This window comes from Strix uralensis, chromosome 3, assembly GCF_047716275.1.
Source record: "Strix uralensis isolate ZFMK-TIS-50842 chromosome 3, bStrUra1, whole genome shotgun sequence".
NCBI classification, from domain to species: Eukaryota; Metazoa; Chordata; class Aves; order Strigiformes; family Strigidae; genus Strix; species Strix uralensis.
The window spans coordinates 8,003,698-8,025,917 of NC_133974.1; the positions used below are offsets into that span (position 1 = coordinate 8,003,698).

Here is a 22,220-nt window from a genome sequence, read left to right on the forward strand (position 1 = left end):
CTTCAAATATAGGCTCTACCACCTTCCAGCCGGGGCTGGAAAACATCAGGTCTGCTCTGCCTGTGGGGCTTTGCAAATTTGTGTATTCTGAACTATTGCCAGGAGAAACTTTGGTGCTGGAGGGATCAACGCTGGGCCCTGAGCAGCACACCAGTAAGGCACTGACTTATCCATGGAGAAGGGAAGCTGGGGAAATTCCCTCCCACTCTAAACTATTTCTTGGCTTTTTACATTAGTTATCAGCCCTTGGGAATATATTTTCCTCTCTCCATACTTTTCTGTGGTCTGCATTATCATTTGCTAAATATTAGCGCGTGCTATTTATCATGAGGTCTACAACCCTCGTCCACTCCGGGGAGTTTGCGACTAAGTCACAGCAATAAATTTTCTGATATTCTATGGGGTTTATAGTACTAAGAGCACACAGCTGAAATTATTATCTCAGAGCCTTCAACTCCTCAATCTCACAGTGAAAAGTTAGTCACCAAAGACAGGGAGGATGCACACCAACTTAGGTTGTTTATATTCACACAGATATATGTATTGTTTATACACAGCAGATTCAGACTCAGGCTCCAAGTCTGCTTACTAATAATGATGATTACTTTGGCTCCACTGGTTTTATAACATGTTTGAAAGGCTCAGGGAAACCACAGTATCTGCAACTCCCTTTCAACAGCATGTTTGGTTCATAAGAGCTGCTAGGCAAGCGAAGGAAACAGGGTGTGTTTGTGGACTGGGAATCAGTTATAATAACATCATAGTGACCAAAATGAACACCATGGCCTACAATTACTGCTGTTCCTCTATGTTTATTGCAGAACAGAATCACCTGAGACCTGACTCAAAACCTGTTGACTCCACTGAAAGGTTTTGCAGCAGGTCCTAGGACCCGCTTAGACAAGACATCGTCTCTTACTGACCTGCTCTGCCCAGCACATTCAGGGAGTTTGGACTTTCTCCCTGAAATAGCTGTTGCCTAAGAAGGAATTCAAACCTTGAGTAGGAAGGTTACTCTAACATCTCTGCATTTCTGAGTCCCAAAGCCCCTTTCAGACTCATTCTTTGTTAATAACTAGAAATGCTCCAGCTTCTTCTGGGTACAGGATTTGATCCCAAGCATCTTCAAAGCAAATCAGAGTTCAGACTGAACTGGTAACATTTAATAAAGAGTATTAGGGGACATTTTATTAAAGAAATAAATTAAATGCTACTTGAATGTACATGTCCAAAAGAAACGCTGGTCTGAGGAGTCTGTATTTTTCAAAGTTATCAGATTAGCCCGGCTTGGTTTCCACCACCAGTCTAAATAATGGTGAATGTTTTCCAACAACTTCTTTTTCCCTCGAAGCAGGCTGAGAAATCATGGGCAAAGTCATTAGTATCAGAGAAGAAACACCCTCCTGGCCTGAATGTACCAGACAGAGGTACACGGACGGAGCAGCTGCTGCTCTCTAAGAAGGGGAGCCCAGAAAAAGGAGGAGATGTGTTGAATAGCTGAGGGGCCATGTCCCATGTGCGGAGGGAACAATCAGCATTAGTAGGTTTTGCTTTGCAACCTTATGGCAACAAAAACAAGAGAAAGAACTGGAGAAAAATATTTGAGAACAGCCAAAGAGCAAAAAATGGGGTGGCTTCCCCTGCAGCAGCAGGGCACAGCCCTCTCCTCTATCCCTCTCTTGCTCTCGCGCTATCACAGGAGCCAAGGCAGAAAATGCTCCCAAGTTCAGGGTTCGCTGTCCATTCACTGGCCAATGCCAGACTCACTCTCCATCACACAGGGGCCAGACTGTCTCAGCACTTCCCCTGTAAGAGATTATTCTGCAGCCCCATAGCCCTGTCTGGCAGGAAAGCTGTCCTGATCTGGAGTTGGATGATTCTAAGTATGCCAGGCTGCTGAATGCAGTAGCCTGTTACTCCCAGAAAGACTGAAGAATAAACAAAGAGGGACTGGAAGAGTAATGATCAGTAACCTTTCTTGATCTGGAGGTCAAATTCAGGGCATATCTATATTAATAAACTAAAGGGCTCAAGCACTGGCAATTGTACACATGCTGTAACTAACAAAATTTCCAGAGATATTTTGGCCTGTGCCCACTCAAACAGCATCCTGGCATAGTCCAGGAGACAGCACCACCAGGGGACTGTTTACTGCAGACAGTTTGGGTATAGTGAGTTCGTCTCTTCAAATGCGAGCCATGCCACTGGCCCTTAGGGCCAGAGGACGTTTTTACTGCACAAGTGTAGCCCACAGGGACCCTCTCTTAAACACCGTTAAATGTCCAAACTGTCACAGAGCAGCAGCTGCAGCGGTGCGTAGAGGATGCCTGGCAGGTCATAGCTGCCTCCTTGATGTGTTCAAACTCATCCCGTGCTCTCTGCTGCCTGGGAGACACAAAGGGAGCAGAGGATGCTGGGGGTTGCAAGTCGGGGGATCCATCCTGGATGGGGATTTCCTACCAGTGGGCACTGAACCAACACCAGTAGCTCTCAGGATGCCTCCATGGTGCAGGGACAGTGAAGTGGCCAAGTCGTGGCATGCGGCAGCACATCCTCTGGCAGATGGTGCTGATGGGCTCGGAGCCAGCTGGAAGGGGCTCTAACGAGGTTGTGCTGGCTCCTGCCAAGATCAGGGCTGGGTAGTCCCTGGAGAGCCTCCCGGACTGTGGGGTCTAGCTGGAAGCTGCATTCACTAAACGCTCTGCTTTGCTGAAGAAAGGAGAGTTTCCCTCTGTTACTGGGGGTGTTCACTCACTGGAGGGTCCCTGGTCCTTTCTCCAGGTGACACAGGTTGTCAAAGCAGCCAGCTCCTTGTCCAGCCAGAACACATCCTCCAAATCAGGCAGGACATCCCACGCTTGAATAAAGCTGTTGGGGTAACACACCTCCAGGCACATGAGGCCACATGTGGTGAGCTGTGCCCTGGTAGTACAGGGTGTACAGAGAACAACCAGGCTGTCAGAAGGCAGGAGGGTTGTGGAGGTGCTCACAGCTCTGCTGGTGTCACCCCCATTGCTTTCATGCAGACAAACATCCCACAGAGCTGGTGTGCAAAATATGGACCTGCCAGAGCACTCTGCATTACTACAGTGCATAAATATCACCAGGAGCTTTTGTCTGTCTGTTATTCTTGGGTTGGTACAAAGCATTTCTGGTTGCAAATTATCATGTTTTCCATGTTGTAGACTCTAGCTCTAACCCCAAACCCTTCTTTCTGAGCTGGGTAAGCTTCCACTGAAATAAAAAGAATGGGAAACTTTTTCTTTTATTACTAACTGGGAAAAGGAAATGCCCTTCAAAAGGACATGGATTCTTTTGATGTCTCAAAATAGAGAAGAGGCTCTTTGCTCTTCTGTGCCATAAGAAGGATAACACTGCCATGTCCATTTTTGGGATCTGTTGTTTTCAAAGATGGCTAAAAACAAGAAATAAATAGCAACACTAGCCTTCTCTCTCTTGCATTCTTGCTGTCCTCCACAGGGACAGCTGCCAGAGCAATGAAACTATATTAGGACCACTGCATGCTTTAGAAAAAGATAAACCCTTCCCAGGGTTTCATCCTTGCTCAGTGACAAGGGGAGTCAGCATTGGATTCAGACACCTGTATTTTGGTGTCTGCAGTGTAAATGTCCACATGGGTGTTAGATGTGTGAGTTCCCATTATTATCAGCACTGATCTGGTCTTTACAGTCTGAGAATAATTCAGCTGGACAAATACCCATGATGCAGTTAAACGTGAGTGTCCAGTGCTTTTGAAAGGCCCTAGGCTGACACATCAAAGACAAGGTGTGCAAATATTAGGCAGGACCTATAAATAAAACACATTGTCTACAATATCATTATATGTGTATGTAAGGAAAACTCAGCTCTAGGTATCTACTAAGTACAAAACCAAGTTTCCTTGGCTCACTGGCTACAGCAGTAGCTTTGATGTCTCATTGACCTCTAGACAGCTACATTCCATATCAGAATCAAAACCTGAATCCCATCTTGCAAAACTGGGTACAAACCCACTGAAGAATAAGAACCCTTCAGAAGAGACAATATTTCCTGAAAGCAGTTATTAATGAACTACATACCTAATTTTTGTCTTTTTTGGTAATAAGATATGAAACCGTCCATGACTAGTAAGTTTAAATAGAAAAACATTTGAAGCAATTTAGTAAACTTACATTCAACAAGGTGCCAGAACTTCATTTAAACATCATGATGTTTGAAGACTCAGGAAAGCAATGACAAATAGTCCTTGAAAATATGTAATTTTGTAGAAAACACATTCAAGGTAAGAATTAGCTGACCTAACTTTAGATGTCACCAACGCAGGTATTCACGCTTGGTCTAGTCACCATGGGTTCGTTTAAAAACAAAGGAGAGAAATAAGCACTTGTAAGGTACCTGAGATATCTACTTGAAAATGAGATGAACTGAAGCCTAGAAATGCTTATTTCTTTTCATATACTGACTACAAAGGGAGGCCAGCATATCTAGTCCATATGTAGCTGATTATACTGTAGACAGCTACATCTGGTCAGCATTAGAGCATGTTTAATAACATACCTATTTGCAACTGCATTCCTCTTCAGATCAATATGTCTGTGCACTCAGTACTCTATCCCTCTACTTACACTCAAGACTGCACCCACTGCTAGTCCAAACCTTTAGTCTTGAACTTCAAAAGCATCTGTAGGCTGGACCCGGCTACACTGAGATCTATGACCCACTCAGTAAGGTCCCTCAGGAAAACACAACTCACCAAGCCAGGACAAGACACCTGAGATGCAGCTAGAGATACAGCATTCCCTCCAAGAAGTCTGTAGAGGAGCACTTACAGAGAAACAGAGAGGAATCATTACAAGTCCCTTCACTTAGGAAATATTTTTGCCCTAACCAAAATGTCAATGTTAATGATTAAATACATTTTCTTGAATAAAACGTATCTGCTTGAGCCTTCAGGAAACACATTTATGAAGACCCATCATGCCAAAAAATAAAGCAGTTCGTATGATTCTGAATTCAAGAGCGAGCCAGCCTCACATATGTAAAGAGCTGGTGAACCTTTTTTGCAGTCCGGGACAGGTAAATCATTTCTTGCACCAGTCTAGCTTGAAAGTCAAAAAGCCTGTCTGAGCCATGAGTGTGTCGGCATCCCAGGGTATGGGGTGCAGTTTCTTGGCCAGCTGCAAAAGGAAGGTAAGTCAGTCAGTCATCTAGATCTATAAAGCAGCAACTTGCACTGTTATTAGAAGCCGGCCTCCCCATCTGGAAATTAAATGCAAACATATGCATATGCCTAAGTGTTGCTTAAGAGAAAATCACTACCCTGACAACACTGAATGGGAACAGGAAGGAAAGAAAAACAAAAAATACAAACCCATATCTGTGCATTCCCCATTTAATTTTCTTTACTGTCAGAGGCACCCTCATATTTAATTAAGCACAACTTAGGGGACAAAGAATGATGAGGTGAAGAAGGAAAGAAAATCCATTTGTTTGTTAATACTGTAATAGTCTAAGAAATATCTGACAGAAAATTTACATTACGCATGTTCCAACTCCAATTTACTAGGTGGCTCCATCCTATCAAAAGAGAGCCCCAACAGCACTGACATCCTATACTTCATTCTTCATCAATACCCAAGGCATCTGCAGAAGGTTTTGATAATCTCTAATAACACAGAGGAAAAATTTGCCTTTCTTACTTGTGGGAATCAGGTACAGCTTTCACACAGCAGAAGTCAGACCCTTTGATCAATATACAGCATGTTAAAAAACGTGTGTTAGTATGTAATCCTGGGATAAATCCTGGATGGTTCGTTTTTTTCATTGAAAAAACATAAGGGAGAAGAGAATTTAATATTAGTTAATTTTTAGAGTAATAGAAACTATAACAGTACTTCAGAAGAAACAAAAAATGACAGAGAAATGTGAGGCAGTCATTGAATTCATGACTGAGTGAATTATTGTGACAACAATGGATATGTCAGGCAGGAGCTTAACACCTGATCTTTCCAAAACTTCATGTCAGTAAAGCTCAACAGCAACTGTAGGCACTGAAAGCAGAGACTCCTCACATCTGTATAATCATGTCTGCACTAGATGCATAAGCTGAAACCCCAAGGGAGGTGGTGAGGCTGCTGTTCTCTTATGCCAGATGCTGAGCAAACAGCCCTAGGACATGCAGCATAACCACACAAGGCAGGAGGAAGCCAAGTGACTGCCCAGCACCAAAGAGCTGGTGACAAATCAGGGTTAAGAAGAAAGCCTCTTGGCTTTAAGCCAGTGCCCATCCACTGGGCCATGATAGCTACCATGCCTGTTCAAAAATAAAGAGGCAACACTTGTTGATAAGGAGGAGGGGGAATAAATGTGGTAGGGTTTTGCCCTTTTATAAACTGATCTATTTTCTCTCTAATTTTTCACATACCCTGTAAAAAAAATGCATTTCTTGTCTATTCCAAGAGGTTTTTTTTTCTTCTAAAGGAAACCAATACCTGCATCAACAAGGGCATCACCAGCAGAGATGAAGAAATCATTATCCCACTCTACTCAGTGCTTGTCAGGGCACACCTAGAACACTGTGTTCAGTTTTGGTCCCCACTATGCAAAAAAGACATGGGCAGGCTGGAGAGGGTCCAGAAAAGGGCCCCAAAGGCGATTGAAGGACTGGGAGGCCTGCCTTATGAAGAAAGGCTGAGAGAGTTGGGTTCGTTCAGTCTGGAGAAAAGAAGGCTTAGGGGACACCTTATCATCATGTTCCAGTATGTAAAGGGTGGCTACAAAGAAGATGGAGAGTCCCTTTTTACAAGGACTCACATGGAAAAGACGAGTGGTAATGGGCACAAGTTACTCCCAGGGAGAATCCGAAAGGACAGAAGAGGAAAATTTTTCCCAATGAGAACAATCAGCCACTGGAACAATCTCCCCAAGGAAGTGGTGGATTCCCCAACATCGGACACTTCTGATATTCATCTAGACAGGGTGCTGGGCCATCATGTCTAGACCGTGCTTTTGCCAAGAAAGTTTGAACCAGATGATCCTTCCAATCTGGTGTTCTGTGATTCTATGATTCTACGATATGAAATATTACAAGAATTTCATCAAAGCTTGAAGCAAATAAATATGATCTAGGGACTACATAGTGGAAGTCCCATCTACAGACAGGTCCTTGATACATACTCCCCAGGTCACTGCAAGCTATGAGCTTAGGCAATTTTTGACCAGCTAGGGAACAGGTCTGTTGGACTCCAGATGGAGCTGCATACCAGGTAACTTTCTCTCCCTGAGGCTTTGGCTTGGACCAAAATGGAGTGACACCCATTGAAAAAAGAGACCTCCAAGTCTCTGCCCTCCCTCCTTCACTCCTTCCCCTGAAGGCACCGACACCAAGGGTCCATCTGCTTGGATTAACCAGCCTCCAGGGTCTTTGCAGGCAGCTGTGAGATGGCTTTCAAAGGTAAGAGATGGCCCAGGGTGGCCTCATGGGTTAGGAATTTAGTTAAATATCTTCTAAAGGGATTTAGTAGGATTTGCTTCAATTGTTTATATTATGCAGTATCAGTCATCTTTAAGGCCCCAGGCCTTTGTATTAGTAAGGCTGGGCACACAACCAGCCAGCAACAGATGCTGATACTGTCCCCCATGATCCTGTTTTCCCCACACGGAAATGCTTCCCTACTCTGACATTCAGAAATTGCTACTTGCTTTGGCTCCGTTCACCTAAATGAGGGAAAATAAGTGAAATACTGAGAAGCAGGATATTTGGGACTGAAACTCCAGAGAGAGAGTCAGCTTTTCCTCCCGGTTAGTGGTGCTAGTACTGCATGATGCTGAAACAACAGCCATTGCTAATATATGGCAAAGAAATTGTAAGTCTCTGCTGGCCCCCAGGGGAAAAATAATCATAAGCCTGTTCAGTGTTTGTTAAAAGACATAGGTAGTTGTGGAAAAGAGCAACAAAAAGACAATTGAGCAACTGGACAGGTTGATTTATGAGGAAAGATTAAAGGAGCTGAACATGAATGGCTTAGCTAAACAGTGACTAAAACAGGACATGAAAAGTAGCCACTGTCAACAGTATTTGAAGTGTCTGTCTGAAGGGCCATTAAATGTTTGGGTGCGTACACTTTGAATAAATGGAGGTCATGAAATGGAGGTAGGAAAAGTAGATGCCAGGTGAATGGTTAGGAAAGTTTCTTGAAGAACAAGACTGCTGGGGTGTAAGTCCCATGGCAATCTCCTCCCCACCGGGTGGGGTGCCCCCCAAAAGGTCATCTGTGCTGAGCAGACATTACCTAAGGAACTTTTGGGAGGTCTCTACTCTTAAATGTCTCACTGGCATTCCCATGTCTAAGTGTAAGTGCAGGGATGATCAGACACCAAAAATGTAAAAGCCCTTTCCAAGACTTCTATACAACCAGAAGATCAAGCAGGAATGCAAGAAGGTGTCCAAAGTTGGGGAAAAGAGTGATTCTCTGGAATTCTCTTATACCACTGAAGGATGGAATGGAGCTGGGTATGTTTCCGGGTAGTGGGAAGACAAAGAAATGTCAGCCTCTATGCCCTACCATCACTTTGCCTCTCCCAGCTGAGAACTTGGAACTGGAACAAGAGAAATGCTCTTTAGTGACACATGACTAAAGAGACCCAGGCTGGCCATCATTCAGCCATTATAAATCACATAAGTCATATAAGGCACAGCATCCTCCTCCCTGCCTAGTCCACACAGGACAGGAGGTGTTAATGGCTGCCTGCTATGAAGCTTCCTCCCTAGTTGGTTTGGCCATGGAGAGCCACAGCTCAGGTTCAAAACAGGAAAAAAATATAAATTATCTTGCCACATCCTGCTGCTTTCTTTTCATCTCATGTAAGAAAGCATTAGGCAGGAAATACTGCGTGGTGAAAAGTCCACCTGGAGAACAAAGCATGGATCTACCCCTGTAACAAACTCGCCATGTAATATACATCAATAAGCTACCAGGCACGACGGAGTCGTGCACAGATAAGGCATTGTGTTGATAGATCTTAGGTTCAGTTCCTACCACACCAACCCTTGTGTAAATGTTGTCTCCATGTGTAAAATGAGACTAGTGCTTTCTCCCAGAGTCTGCCTGGCCCTGCCTATTTAACCACTAAATTACTCATAGCGGGGACCGCTTCTTAGTGAGTGAATGCATTGCATAACAGGACAGTCCTTGCTGAGGCCTGTAGGCATGGCAACATTGTGTAAATCATTAGTGCACTTCCCAGCAATTAAATACACATCTGATGCCCATGTACCTTTCATCAATGGGCTATAGACACTCCTGAGTGGCTGTTACTGTTATTCTATTTCAGCAGCAGCTCACAATCCCTAATTGTGCCAAGGGACGCCATCACGGAGGTCGCATATATTTGCATCTTTGGTGGCTTTCACAAAATTGCTATTTATTTCCCCTCTCCGTCCCACTCTTCCAGTTCTCTTTTCATGGTCAGGAACAAGGATTTTCCAAATCCCAGAGAATTTCCTGTTTGCTTCACATTAAAGTGGAGAAAGAGAAGAGAGGGCAGCTAGAAAACAGCAGGGCAGTGGTACGTGCACAGCAGAGAAAAATTTGCATGTGCTCGCAGAAAGACACCAGCTGTGGATCCTTCTATAAACGGTGCAAGGAAATGGCATTGTCTTGATACATTTCCAAAAAGGGAAGGCAAATATATATGTGATCCATGCAAATATATCTTAATTGGTCATGGTGTCAAATGCTCCCTTTAAATTTAATCTAATGAGTGTTTCACTGAGCTGTCAGCAGTCTCCAGTAGCCTCCAGGCACTAATGAGTTAGCATCAAGGTGTCAATGCTTTTGGCATTAACCTCAATTAGGAGGAGTTAGGGTGATCACTGAATGAAGGGTCAGCCATTCATTGATGAGACATTCCTCTGGATATAGCCTGCAGTCTCCTGCATGAAAGGGGCTGGCAGACTGGCTGCCTATCGCCTTGTCAGTAAAGAAGACTCATACGTGGCAACATTACTATTAATTACTATATTTGAAACCTGTGCAGGTCTTGACAGGCACAGAGAATCAATAGTACCCCTATTTAATGAGGCTATCCAATGAGGTTCCCAGGTAAAAAAGGAGCCTGTGACAATAAAATGGTAAATATCTACCACTGATTCATGGTCAGAATTTTTAAAAGAACACCTGTATGTCAGAGAATAGAGAGTCTATACAACAGCGTTATGCTTACAGAAAAAAAAATCACCACATAGATAACCCATGTAACTAATTCTGCTCCACTTATCTCTCTCCAGACTTCCTGAAAGATTTGATTTAGATATATTACATTCAGATGTTGTCTTGCACAATCATTCTCAGGTAGATCTGCTTTTCTGGGGTGAAATCATGGTTGGATCACAATTGCTTTCAAGGCTGTGCGCTGTGCCCTCCCTATTCAAGCATGAAGGTCTCAGGACAGCCAAGCAGACCCCCTGGATCCACTCCGATCCTGAAATCAGTTCTCTAGTTGTCAGATTGCTGTTCAACCCCAAAGACATCTGCATATTTATGCCCGAGGAAATCATTCAATGAGCAAATCCGTTTAGAAACCTCAGAGAATTGTCAGCCACCATAAAATCTTGGTTATGTTACAGTTTAGCAATATAGTTACTACAATAGAAACTCTGGGTCCATTCTAAAACATCTGTTAAATTTCAAAAATATGTGGATAATACCAGAATGAAAAAAAGTCCTACCTGCCTCCTTCACGTCCTTGCCATCACCCACTCCACTATGACAGTCTGACAGCCCTTCCACGCAGCCAGCTGCGACTGTAACTCCAGCATCCCCTAGCCAGGAGCAGCACAGACCCTACACAAAATGACCTGCAGCAGCCCCTTACACTCAACAGGAACCTCGCAGTGAGCTCCTCATGCACTCCCCTGTGACTTTTAGACCATGGTACTTATCAACTAAAACCAAACCAAAAAAAAAAAAAAAAAAAAAACAGAGACAAAAGGAATAAAGGCCTCAGGTGCACAGACCTTGTGAACAGTGAGCGTCAGGGATTGCAGAGTACTTTAGCTAACTCTATGGGACTTTTCTTTTTTTTCTGTAATAGCAGCTCTATAAGTTTCCCAGTAATGGCAGAGATGGAGGAGCACAGCAGCAAGCTTGCAAAGCTTGCCTAATTGTAAGGCAGCACTTGTCTTACAGCTCATTCTGCTTAGGATCATTGTAAAAGTTGTCCTTTGAACTCCCTCTCTGCTTCCTCCAGCCCCATCTTCCTTCCTCCCCATCCCCAAGGCAATGATTTTTATCTCCAGGTCTCCATTTCTTCTCTGCAAGAATCAAAGCCCTTTCAAACCTCTCCCTTGAGGTGACAGCATTACCTGCTCCTCCTCCACCTGAGATGCAGAGCTCTGCTTCCTCAGAATATTTATTTACCCTGATCTATGTCAGACACAGGCTCATTCTGCCCTGGTAATGAAGAGTTGCTGTGTCTGGGCCAGCCAGGCCAGACGTGTTCGGACTCTTCTAGGTGCATGATTCAGATCAAGCTACAGTGAGTTGTACAGTAAGCAAACAGGAGCAGCACAACGACAGTTTATGATTACCTAATTTACTAAACTTCATCTTAAAACTAATCAGGCTGTTTGTGCCATGTCACTCACGTTTCACATTCTTGTGCAATCACTAACATTAAACCTAAACAGTTCTTTGCCCCTATAGCATATGCCTCCTTGATGTAGGATGGCAGAGTTACTATAGTCTCTGTTATCAGCAGGTACCTCCGAGCTCCTTAGTAAAGCATGTGCCCCACTCACTTTAAGTCAGCAAAAGAGATGCCATCTTGCCTTTGCCCTCAGGTAGTCCATGATCTCTAAGAGATCTGTGCCATCAATCTGAATTATATAAGCCTTGCTGACTGTGGTGTTTCCTTCTTTGCTTTTCTCTAAGATCGAGGAAACAGCATCCACAAAAATTGTTAAGACAACACCACCAAAGATGACAAAGTCACAGCCCCAGAAGTTCAAAAATGTCAGCCTTGAGCTTTGTGCTCACCCACTATGGTGCAGTCTTTAGTTACACTGTCACATGCTTTTTAACAGGTTCTGTGAAGTATGAGTATTTCTGAAAGTGAGGTCTGAGTTTCTGAAAGGAGAAACAAGCTCCTTGCTTTTCCTTTCCCTGGATGGAAATGTGTAAAAGGCTAGAATGAGATTCAACAAGTCCATTCGCTTGCAGGAACAGGCAACAGATGTCACATCACCAGTGAAAATCTACTCTGCCACCTCTTCCATACCACCGGACACAGTCCCTGACAGTCTACAACAAATCTGACCTTGAAAACAAAAGAATAAAAACCTGGAAGCCAGTCAAAGAAGACAGAAAAGCTATCAACCCCATTCCTAGCTCCTAGAAAACATCAAGGGAATTTATAAAGGTGAAATGTAAAAAGTGGACCTCAATACTCTGGTATTATCATTATCATTATGTGACAGTGATAATTTTGACCAAAAGGAGAATTTGCATAAGAGCACGGTGGTTGAAAGCCATCTAACCAGATGTAGATACCTGCATTGTAGAGGTCCTACATGTAGATAACAGCATGTCAGCTAAGCACCAGAACCTCCCTTTATAGTCAGTACAGGAGAACTGTCACTTCAAATAAGCAGTTCATCTCTTTCAGGCATCTACTTTAGGATGAGATGATTTGTGCCTCAAAAGCAGCTGTTTCTCTCCATTACCTGTAAAAGGAATTTTTCTGAGATGGGAATATCTACTCTGTAAATCTCTATGGCTTACGTGTCTACACTTGGTCAGATGAATCCCGCTTCATGAATTTTTCATTATTTACAGTCATTACATCAGGACTGGATAGCTTTTTAAAAAATACACTATAGCTTGAAAAGCAGCATAGGCTCGATAGAAAAATTACTGGATAAACTTCTATTACCTTGGGAAAATAAAACAGAGGATTTGAACAGATGAACCATCTCTGAACCCAGTGTCTTGAAACTGAAAGTAGGCACATAATGGAATTATATTATATCATTATTCTGTTCTTTATTTATCTGGTAAGTCAAACTACATGGCCATGAATTTAAAATCTACATGTTTGTGAGTTCTGCTTTACAGTACGACACAAGAATCCCAGTTAAACAGACATTATTAAATTTATTACACATTCAGTGTAGCATCCCTAGAGCTAGGTTGTTAGGTTTGTAAAGATCAATTTGATTTCAACTTCTGAAGAAAGGAAGCCTGCATTATACATTTTGTGTCTATCATTTTCTAGCAAGACCCTGTCAGCATTGCCCTGTTTCAAAAGGGTGTAAAAGGCTTTTGTTTTTTCTTGGAAGTCTGGAATTTCTCCTTTTCTATTTTTTGCCAATCCTGGACATTGCTTTTTATAGCAACAGAAAGAATTTTTGCAGTGATAAAATACATTCTCTACATTCATGAATTCATAAATTTTAAGAGCAAAAGGGACCATTACATTCATCCAGCCTGAGGCATTGATAGATTTACTACACAGGAGCTAATGGACTAGAGCACAGTGCCTTAGAGATGACAGGAGAGAATTTGTGCAGCTTTTTAGCCTCTGTCCTCATCACCATCATGAGGGCAACCACCTCAGAGTTCTCCTGTCTAACACAGACCCTGTCTCTAGTCCAACTTGATAGAGTATTTATTTAAACATAACATTTTGGCAAAAGCCAGACTGCTTTCCCAAGTACCCAGAGAAAGCAAAGGTCAACACACCCCCATCACCCAGAGCAGCTCTACCACCTCTCATTGACCCCGTTTGGTCTCCCAGCAGCACCAGACACCACAAAACAACAGTAGCTGCTGTCCTTGCGCTCATGCTTTATCCTCTACCTGCCCAGTTCTTTCATCGGGATGTGAAGCACTTGGCCTCTGGGACTCAGCTTATTGCCTCATAAAGCAGGATGGCAGGATTATTAATGTGGCAGAACTGCAGGATTTTCCAAGCAATTTATGAGTTACCATGGCAGTTCATTAGCTCTCAGCCCAATGACCCTTTTCTATCAAGCATGAATCAAACAGGAGGCATACACACATCTAAACTCACGATGGATATTCACGTCAAAAATACATCTAAGGCCACATTTCCTCCATTTTGTCCAACATATGTCTAACAAAGGCACTAAAAAGTCACCAGTTACTGGGACTGATAGCCAACCCACTGAAACATGCCTAGACACAAACAAATTCACAATCCTCATCTTTTCTTTTTTTTTTTTTTTCCTCATCAGGCCATTTCTGACCAATGGCTGTATTTAAAGAATAGCAGCTACTTAGCAGAGGGTTTACATTTACAGCCTCCACTGACTGCACAAGGGAGGCAGGTCTGGCGGTCAGGACAGTAGGCACTCTGGATTGCTCCCTTGACTTTCAGGGCTAAGAATAAGGTTTCTCTTTACACACAGACAAGCCCTCATCCCCCCTCAAGGAAGCATTTGAGAAAATATTTAACTTTCATGGTATTTATGCAGGGGTCTTAAAGCGCACACTTGAACACTTCCTTGAATCCAAGTGGCATTATGTGCGTGAAAAAATTCAACAGGTTTTAATACACTGCTGAGTTAGGACTTCAGCAGAGGCCAAACAAACAAGTCTAGGATATTAGAGAGGAAAGAGGTCTAGAGAATTAAATGGAGTCTTTGAAGGTAATAAGTGGATGATCAAGAAAAAGGAAAAGGCGAGGAGCACAGTAACTTTATCAGTAAGTACAAAACCACTAGCAAGCTACTCGCAGATATTACAAATACAATGCTTTATACTAAAGAAAGACAGAGAGACAGGGAGACAGGGAGATGAGGGTGGGGCAGAAAGAAAGAAAGACTTCAATTAAGTCTTTATTGCACTGTTTTTCTCAGTTGCATTAATAATCTTTTATTTGCTGTTATCCTCTCAGACTTTCAGAGTCTTTTAAAGAAAAGGCAGAGCTAAGATTTTTATATCTCCCTGTAGTTACAGTTGCCACACTCAGAAAGCAGCCTCACCATGCGTTATGTGCTTTCCCAGAATTAACTGGCCTTTTCCTTTTAAAGAAATAATTAATGCAGTATTTATTAATGCAGTAATGGGACCCATATACTGGAAAATGCCACCTTCCACACCATCCCATTAGCTAAATCTGGCTTTGGGCCAAAATTGAGTATTTCGCCTCTTACCAAGGTTCAGATTTGGAATGTTTTTACGTTGGAAGATTTTTCATCTGTTCCTTTGGCTGGGCTAGTGGGACCCTAATGCACATGAGAGATCACTATCGTGCTGGGCTGCTGGTTACTTGCTTGTTTCAATCATCTTGTAGACACACACTAACTTGTAGTATTTCCTTCTCAGCTAAGTGATGCCAACAGGCACTTAACACAAGATGCAAAGGCGTAGGATATGGAGAACGACAGACACTCCCACTGGCTGGAGTAATTACAACAAATTATTCAAAAAAAATACAGCTGGGCAAAAAGTTAGATGACACCTTTACTTAAAACCAGATCCATCAACAAAATTGTGTATGACTGGCAGGAATTCTCATGTCCAAAAAAACATGGAGGCTGGAGGAATGAACCTCCAAGAAATCTGGCCATGGCTCAAAGAAAGAAAAGATGTTGCCTCATCCATTTACATCCTGGAGATCCGGGATACGGCTCAGGTCCTGCTGTCAAGCCAGAGAAGAATAGTTTGTATGTGCTGACCTGAAAAACACTTGCAGATGTTCTCCTGCCAGGACTGGGAGATAAGTCACCTCACTAGCTCTTCACTAGTCATTGGCCTACACAGCCAACACCAGCATTAATGCCTGTCACAAAGTCCATCTCAGCCAAAGGCCCGTGATTTCTGCTAGCAACACATGAGTTTTCAATTAATATTACCTTTTGTCACCTCACAAATTACTCCCTCAACAGATTTTTTTTTTCATGAATTGGTATTGGAAAGAGACATATTTTTCTTTCCAGCCCTCCCCATGCTTTAGCACCAAGAGCAGAGTTCAGCTGCCCTGTCCCCATAATTACTGAAGTTTCCCACATGGGAAATGTCTGCATGAAGACCCTCCTACCCACGCTGCCCCGTCCATCAGTATGCTTGCTCTCACCACCTCTTCTGAAGCAGCACAGTGGGTCAGTAACGCTGGCCAAGGACACATCACAATTTTTCTTACAGGTAAGACCAGTGACACAGTCCAAACTGCTGAACCATGGCAGGACATTTCTGCTACAGCCTGGCAGCCAGGGAGTGACAGAGAAGAGCAGACTGACTGCACTGCTTGATCTCAGAGTGATGAAGTCACCTATTTGAAGCAGCAACAAGAAGGGCTGAAGTGATGCTCAGAGAAACCCATTTTGTCCACCCATCACATTTTCCAAGCTATGCCAGAGTCACCCTATGTCCTTCACTGCTCTCCAGTGAAGAGCAGCAAAGCCACATCCTGCGCTCCAGGGATCAAGTGTTTCCAACTACAAGAGATGGGGAACAGGGATGTGTACCTAGATAGGGGTAACAGGAAAGTGCACTCATGTTTGTTAGTCAAAGCCTGTCCCCTTTCATTCCCACAGGTTTTGTGAAAGTAGAATGACACCATACCAGGAGCAATAATGCATGCAAAAACCTGAAACAAAGAGAGATCCAACAGGAGGTTTTCTACACTGCAATTGTTCTCTAAACCATAGAAGAATAGCTTGGTTTTATCTTGTCATTAAAAGAATGCCAGGATTTACTTCTGTCTGGCACAAGCACATGAGACTGCAATTTGATTTCTTGTTTATTTGTTTTTCACATTTTGAAGGATTTTGCTGTTTGAGGGGAGAAATATGTGTCTGATGATCACAAAATCCAGCTCAGAGACATGTCTGAGATCATGGTTTTGAAAAGGAGCCATGGCCACCTTCAAAGGATGAGGCAGATTTCACCCACTAAAAAGCAAAACATGCCATTTTATGCTCTCCAGCATGACTCATTTCCTGATGCAGTTAGGCTATGACTAGAAAAGTTAGGGTCAGATTAAGATATCATTAATGTCTTTTGTAGTGGACTTGGAGACCAGGACCACAACGCCAGAATAACGCTGTAGAGGCCTTTGAAGGAGATATCCTCTTGGAAATATATCATGGGGCTCTATTTTGCTTTTGTCCCTGGATTTCTAAGTTATGGAGCTCCTGTTTTGCTGCATTGTCTTTGTTTCTGTCAAATCCCTACAAGCATAAGATTCTCTCCAGTCTCCAGTTATATCACAGAAAAGTGATATAAAAACATCACCTTCCTGGCTAGAAAATTCACAGGGTTTTGCATGGGTTGCCTTGATACTTCTTGCTACATCATTTCAAACAAAAAACAAGAAACCAAGAGGAAAAAAACAAAAATCAACCTTCCTGCCACTCCGGCCAAATGACACAACAGCCAGACAGGAGCTCAGAGCCTGACGCTCCTGCATCAATCTCTCTGCTCTTCAAGGTGCTGTACATCTGCCATGCTATAGCAACTGCACAAAATCCTATAGTAATTGCATCTCAAATGCTATCTGTCAGATTCAGGATGCTGCAGTTACATACAGAGATTGACCCACAGACCTGTTGTTGTCTGAGGACACAGCCAGCACCTTCTCTACTACATGCTCCACCATCTGCTCAGCAGATTCAAAATAGCACCAGAATTTCCTCTTCCAGGTGGATGTAGAAAGGAACAGAGAGAGAGGGACTGAGCTGATCCTAGCAACAACTATACAAACAAAACCCTGAAGCAAATATTTTCAAATAGATCAACTACAAATGACCAAAATATCATCACTGGAAGAAGACAGACCTGATGTTGTTTTCATACCACAGAGCTCAGACAGGAACAATTTTTTCACTATTGCAAAACAAGGTAACTAGTCAGGTAGGAGTACAGTGTCTGTTGCAGTGTCTTCAACTGTTTATTTTTTCCAAATAACAGTATTTTTTTAGGAAAACATTGCAATGCTCACCTGAAGATTTTGGGAGTGATTTTCTACTAACACTGTTGATGAGTATGGATTGGTGATTGTCTTATTCTACTGTATGAAATGAAATACAGAACAAAGTGATAAGGAACCTACCGACAACCACAACTTTTCTGCCATCAAATGGAACAGCAGGATGCTAACATTCAGGATGTAAGCATCCACTGAGTGCATTGATTCCACCACCAGATTTTCCTGCCTTGCAGAGGCAGTGTTGAGTGGGTTAACAGAATATCATTTCCATGTTTTCTGCTTTTTCTATCTATCAAGCTGATGAGTAGAAAAAGAGACAGAAGTAAACCACTCCCGTGATCCACAGAGCTTTCCCTTGTTGACCAAATAAGAATCACCATGAGCCAAAAATTCAACAACTTTTTACATACAATTACAGATCTTGCCATTCTTCGCACACCACTGTTCATCAAACACATACCGCAATGAGAGTTAAAGTAAGAGAATTTCGTGGCTCACCACAGGTGTAGATGACATTAAGATGCTTTCGGATGCCTGGGTAACAAGGATCTCCAAATTCATAGGTGCTGGCATATATGCTGCAGCTTCTTTTCCCATGGCAGCGCTTGATCATGAGTTGGAGAGCAGTAGCTGATTGACACTCTAAAAGGGAAAAAGGATACCTCTTTGTGAATATTTGTCTATTCATGTCAGAAATTGTCTAAAAAAATTTACCAGATGCAGACTGTGAGAGCACACACGTATGAGCTTTCCATGAGTATTAAAAAAATCTTTGTGTTTACATGGGAAGGTGTATCTAACTCTCAAACACTTCTAATAAATTGTAAATTGATGAAAGGAAATCACCAAAAAGAACAGTGAAGAACCAGAAACATCCACACATCTGCAGAAAGAAGGCTCCAAATAAAAGATGGCTTATTTTCAAAGGGAAAAGGCTATCCATAATAAAAATAATACCTTCTAGAGAGGTCTGAAAGGACTCTAAGACAGGTATTAGTATCTTCATTTTAACAGATGGAGAAACAGAGTCATAGAAAAGTAAAAAGACTAACACCAGCAAATCAGTGCAGAGCATGGAAAAAGACTCAGATCTTTGGGGTCTCACTCCAGTGTATTTATCCAGAAACACTACAAGCTTCCCCATAAAATAAGAGACTGTCATAGGAACAGAAAATAAATTAATGCTACAGTTGTAATATTCATATGGAATTCCTGTAGGTTTATTTAGGTGTTTGATAATGCAATTGATCACAGTAACATGCAAAGTTATTAGCAAATTCCCACCTCATGGGTGTAAGGGAGATGGACATTGTGATCTTGTTCAGGGAACAGTAAAACTCTGATTTGATTTGGGTGTGTTGATATCTTCCAGGTTTTGCCTGTATGGTGGGTTGACCCTGGCTGGATGCCAGATGCCCACCAAAGCTGCTCTGTCACCCCCCTCCTCAGCTTGACAGGGGAGAGAAAATATAACAAAAGGCTCATGGGTCGAGATAAGGACAGGGAGATCACTCAGCAATTACCATCATGGGCAAAACAGACTCAACTTGGGGAAATTAGCTTAATTTATTACAAATCAAATCAGAGTAGAATAATGAGAAATAAAAACTAAATCTTAAAACACCTTCCCCCACCCCTCCCTTCTTCTCGGGCTTAACTTTGCTCCCAATTTCTCTGTCTCCTCTCTGTGAGTAGGGCAGGCAGGCAGGGAGGGGGTGTTGTGGTCAGTTCATCACACTGTCTCTGCTGCTCCTTCCTCCTCAGGAGAAGGACTCCTCACACTCTTCCCCTGCTCCAGTGTGGGGTCCCTCCCACAGGAGACAGTCCTCCACTAACTTCTCCAAAAGGAGTTCTTCCCATGGGCTGCAGCTCTTCACAGATTGCTCCAGCATGGGTCCCCCATGATGTCACAAGTCCTGCCAGCAAACCTGCTCCAGCATGTGCTCCTCTCCACGGGTCCACAGGTCCTGCCAGGAGCCTGCTCCAGCACAGGCTTCCCATGGGGTCACAGCCTCCTTTGGGCATCCACCTGCTCCAGTGTGGGGTCCTCCATGGGCTGCAGGTGGAGATCTGCTCCACCATTAACGTCCATGGGTGCAGGGCACAGCTGCCTCACCATGAGCTGCACCATGGGCTGCAGGGGAATCTCTGCTCTGGCACCTGGAGCACCTCCTCCCCCTCCTTCTTTACTGTCCTTGGTGTCTGCAGAATTGTTTCTCTCACATATTCTCACTCCTCTCTTCAGCTGCAGTTGCACAGGGTATTTCTTCCCCTTCTTAAACATGTTCTCACAGAGGTGCCACCACTGTCACTGACAGGCTCGGCCTTGGCCAGCGGCAGGTCCATCTTGGAGCCGGCTGGCATTGGCTATATCAGACATGGGGGAAGCTTCTAGCAGCTTCTCACAGAAGCCACCCCTGTAGTCCCCCTGCTACCAAAACCTTGCCACGCAAACCCAATACAGAGTGTTTCATTTTGAGGGGAAGATATAGGGAGAGTTTGGGTGGGTTTTTTTAGTTTTTGTTGTGTCCAATAGAGTTGTCTCAAGTCACCATCTCTGGCCCCCCTCTGCAGACAAAGGTGATGAGTGTCCCTGTCTGCTCTTAGAAGATGTTGTATTTCTAAGAAGTCTAATGAGGGTTACTATGAGGTCAAATAATTATAATGTTACCTTGTACCATCTAAGTAGAAATACTCTGTGAAGCGTGTTTATTCCATGCAAGTAGAAATGTTTGTCATCTCAGGAATTTAGAATATGGAAAGCTCCAAAAGTAAATATTCTCCTTGGTATTATTTTTTATGAGATGGTTTGTGCCTGCTTTCTCAGCAAAGGTGAAAATTATTTGTACAGACAAGTTCTTGAACTTTTAGATGCTAGACTGATAGTTTGCTTTCACTGTCCAGCCAGGGCCAAGCACAAGGGGAAGCTGACAAGACACTTCTTCAACATTAAGCAGTTGCTAAAAACAACAGGAAAGCTACAGAGAAAGGAATACAAACCCCTTTTGGTCACTAATCAGGAGGCAGGGAAAGGGAAAATGAACCCCAAAAGGTATTGAATGCTAGAACCAGCACAACAAAATCCATGAGAGACACAGGAAAGACACAGAAAACTAAGCTTAGAGGGCAACAAATATTTTTTCTCAAATCAAAGGCAGCATTTCATTTCACATGCTGCAAATGACAAAAGAACAGGGCCCCATGTGAGCATTTTCATACTGAACCACCCAAACTTCCTTAGGGGATTTTTGATCCGAGTGTCAGAGGTTCCAGTGGAAACATCTGGCATGCAGCAATCCTGTTTTATTGTCTTTTTGACAAATGTCCAGTTAGAGAAACTCACCAAATCTAAGCACTGCACAGGATTTCATGGAGGGTGCCTATTCTTTTTATTTGCTATTGTTCTCACGCAAAGCAGACAGCATCACACGATTGTCTGTCTGCACAGGGGCCTCACCCCCCGGCACAGGAGCACGCTACCTCTGCGTGAGGGTGGGGAATTATCCATTACTGGTCCTGTGAGAGGCATGACAATTCTTTTGCATATGTCTTCACCAGACCCTTTGGGTCACTTCTCTTGGAGGAATGAGTGGTAACAAACTACAGAGTCTGCCTTCCACTTTAACAAACTTGATTGACTCTTCAGGTGCCAGATCTGTAGATTCAGTACAATGAAAATGCTTCTATGAGTTTTATTTGTCATATACTCTCACAGTAGCATCACCAGCTTTTCTAGCCATCACTAGTCATGTCTTGGTATTGATGACCTCCTTCCTCCCATGCAGTTCTGAGTAGGCCATGGCCTCCATCCATATTGACATTAGCAGCACCATCCACACTAGGAAACCAAACAGGTCTCAAACCTGGACACACCACTATCCCCCTTGTTTAAGTGCTACCCTGTTCCTTAGAAATTATTTTGCCAATTAGCATATACCCCAAACAGGTGATAGAGTCTGAGATATAACAGGGCTAGTCCCAATCATCAAGTTGCAGAAGGCCCCCCTAGATATTTTGGATGGAAAATAGAGGAGCAAGAGTATGTGGTAGACGGTTTAGTTGCATGGACATGAGGTCAGCCAGCCACAGGGCCAGGCAGAAGGCTCTTTCTCACTGCATTCAGTACAGAGTAACTGATGTGTACATGGTAGGTGAGCACAATCCTGATGTTACCTTTATCAGGTAGTAGCTGCATTATTTTTTTCCCAGGAGAGGACAGCCTTGCCTGTGATACCCACGGAAAACAACATGCCATACTGCCTACA

The 22,220-nt window shown here is 43.2% G+C and overlaps 1 protein-coding gene across 1 annotated transcript in view; it reads right to left on the reverse strand.

The window, feature by feature from the left end:
• EVA1A (eva-1 homolog A, regulator of programmed cell death) overlaps positions 1 to 22,220 on the reverse strand; it is a 211,065-nt gene that overhangs the window by 86,592 nt on the left and 102,253 nt on the right. Inside the window, exon 5 of the mRNA XM_074861440.1 lies at positions 18,454 to 18,597. Coding sequence (XP_074717541.1) covers positions 18,454 to 18,597 — 144 coding nt within the window. The remainder of the gene's footprint in view (positions 1 to 18,453; positions 18,598 to 22,220) is intronic.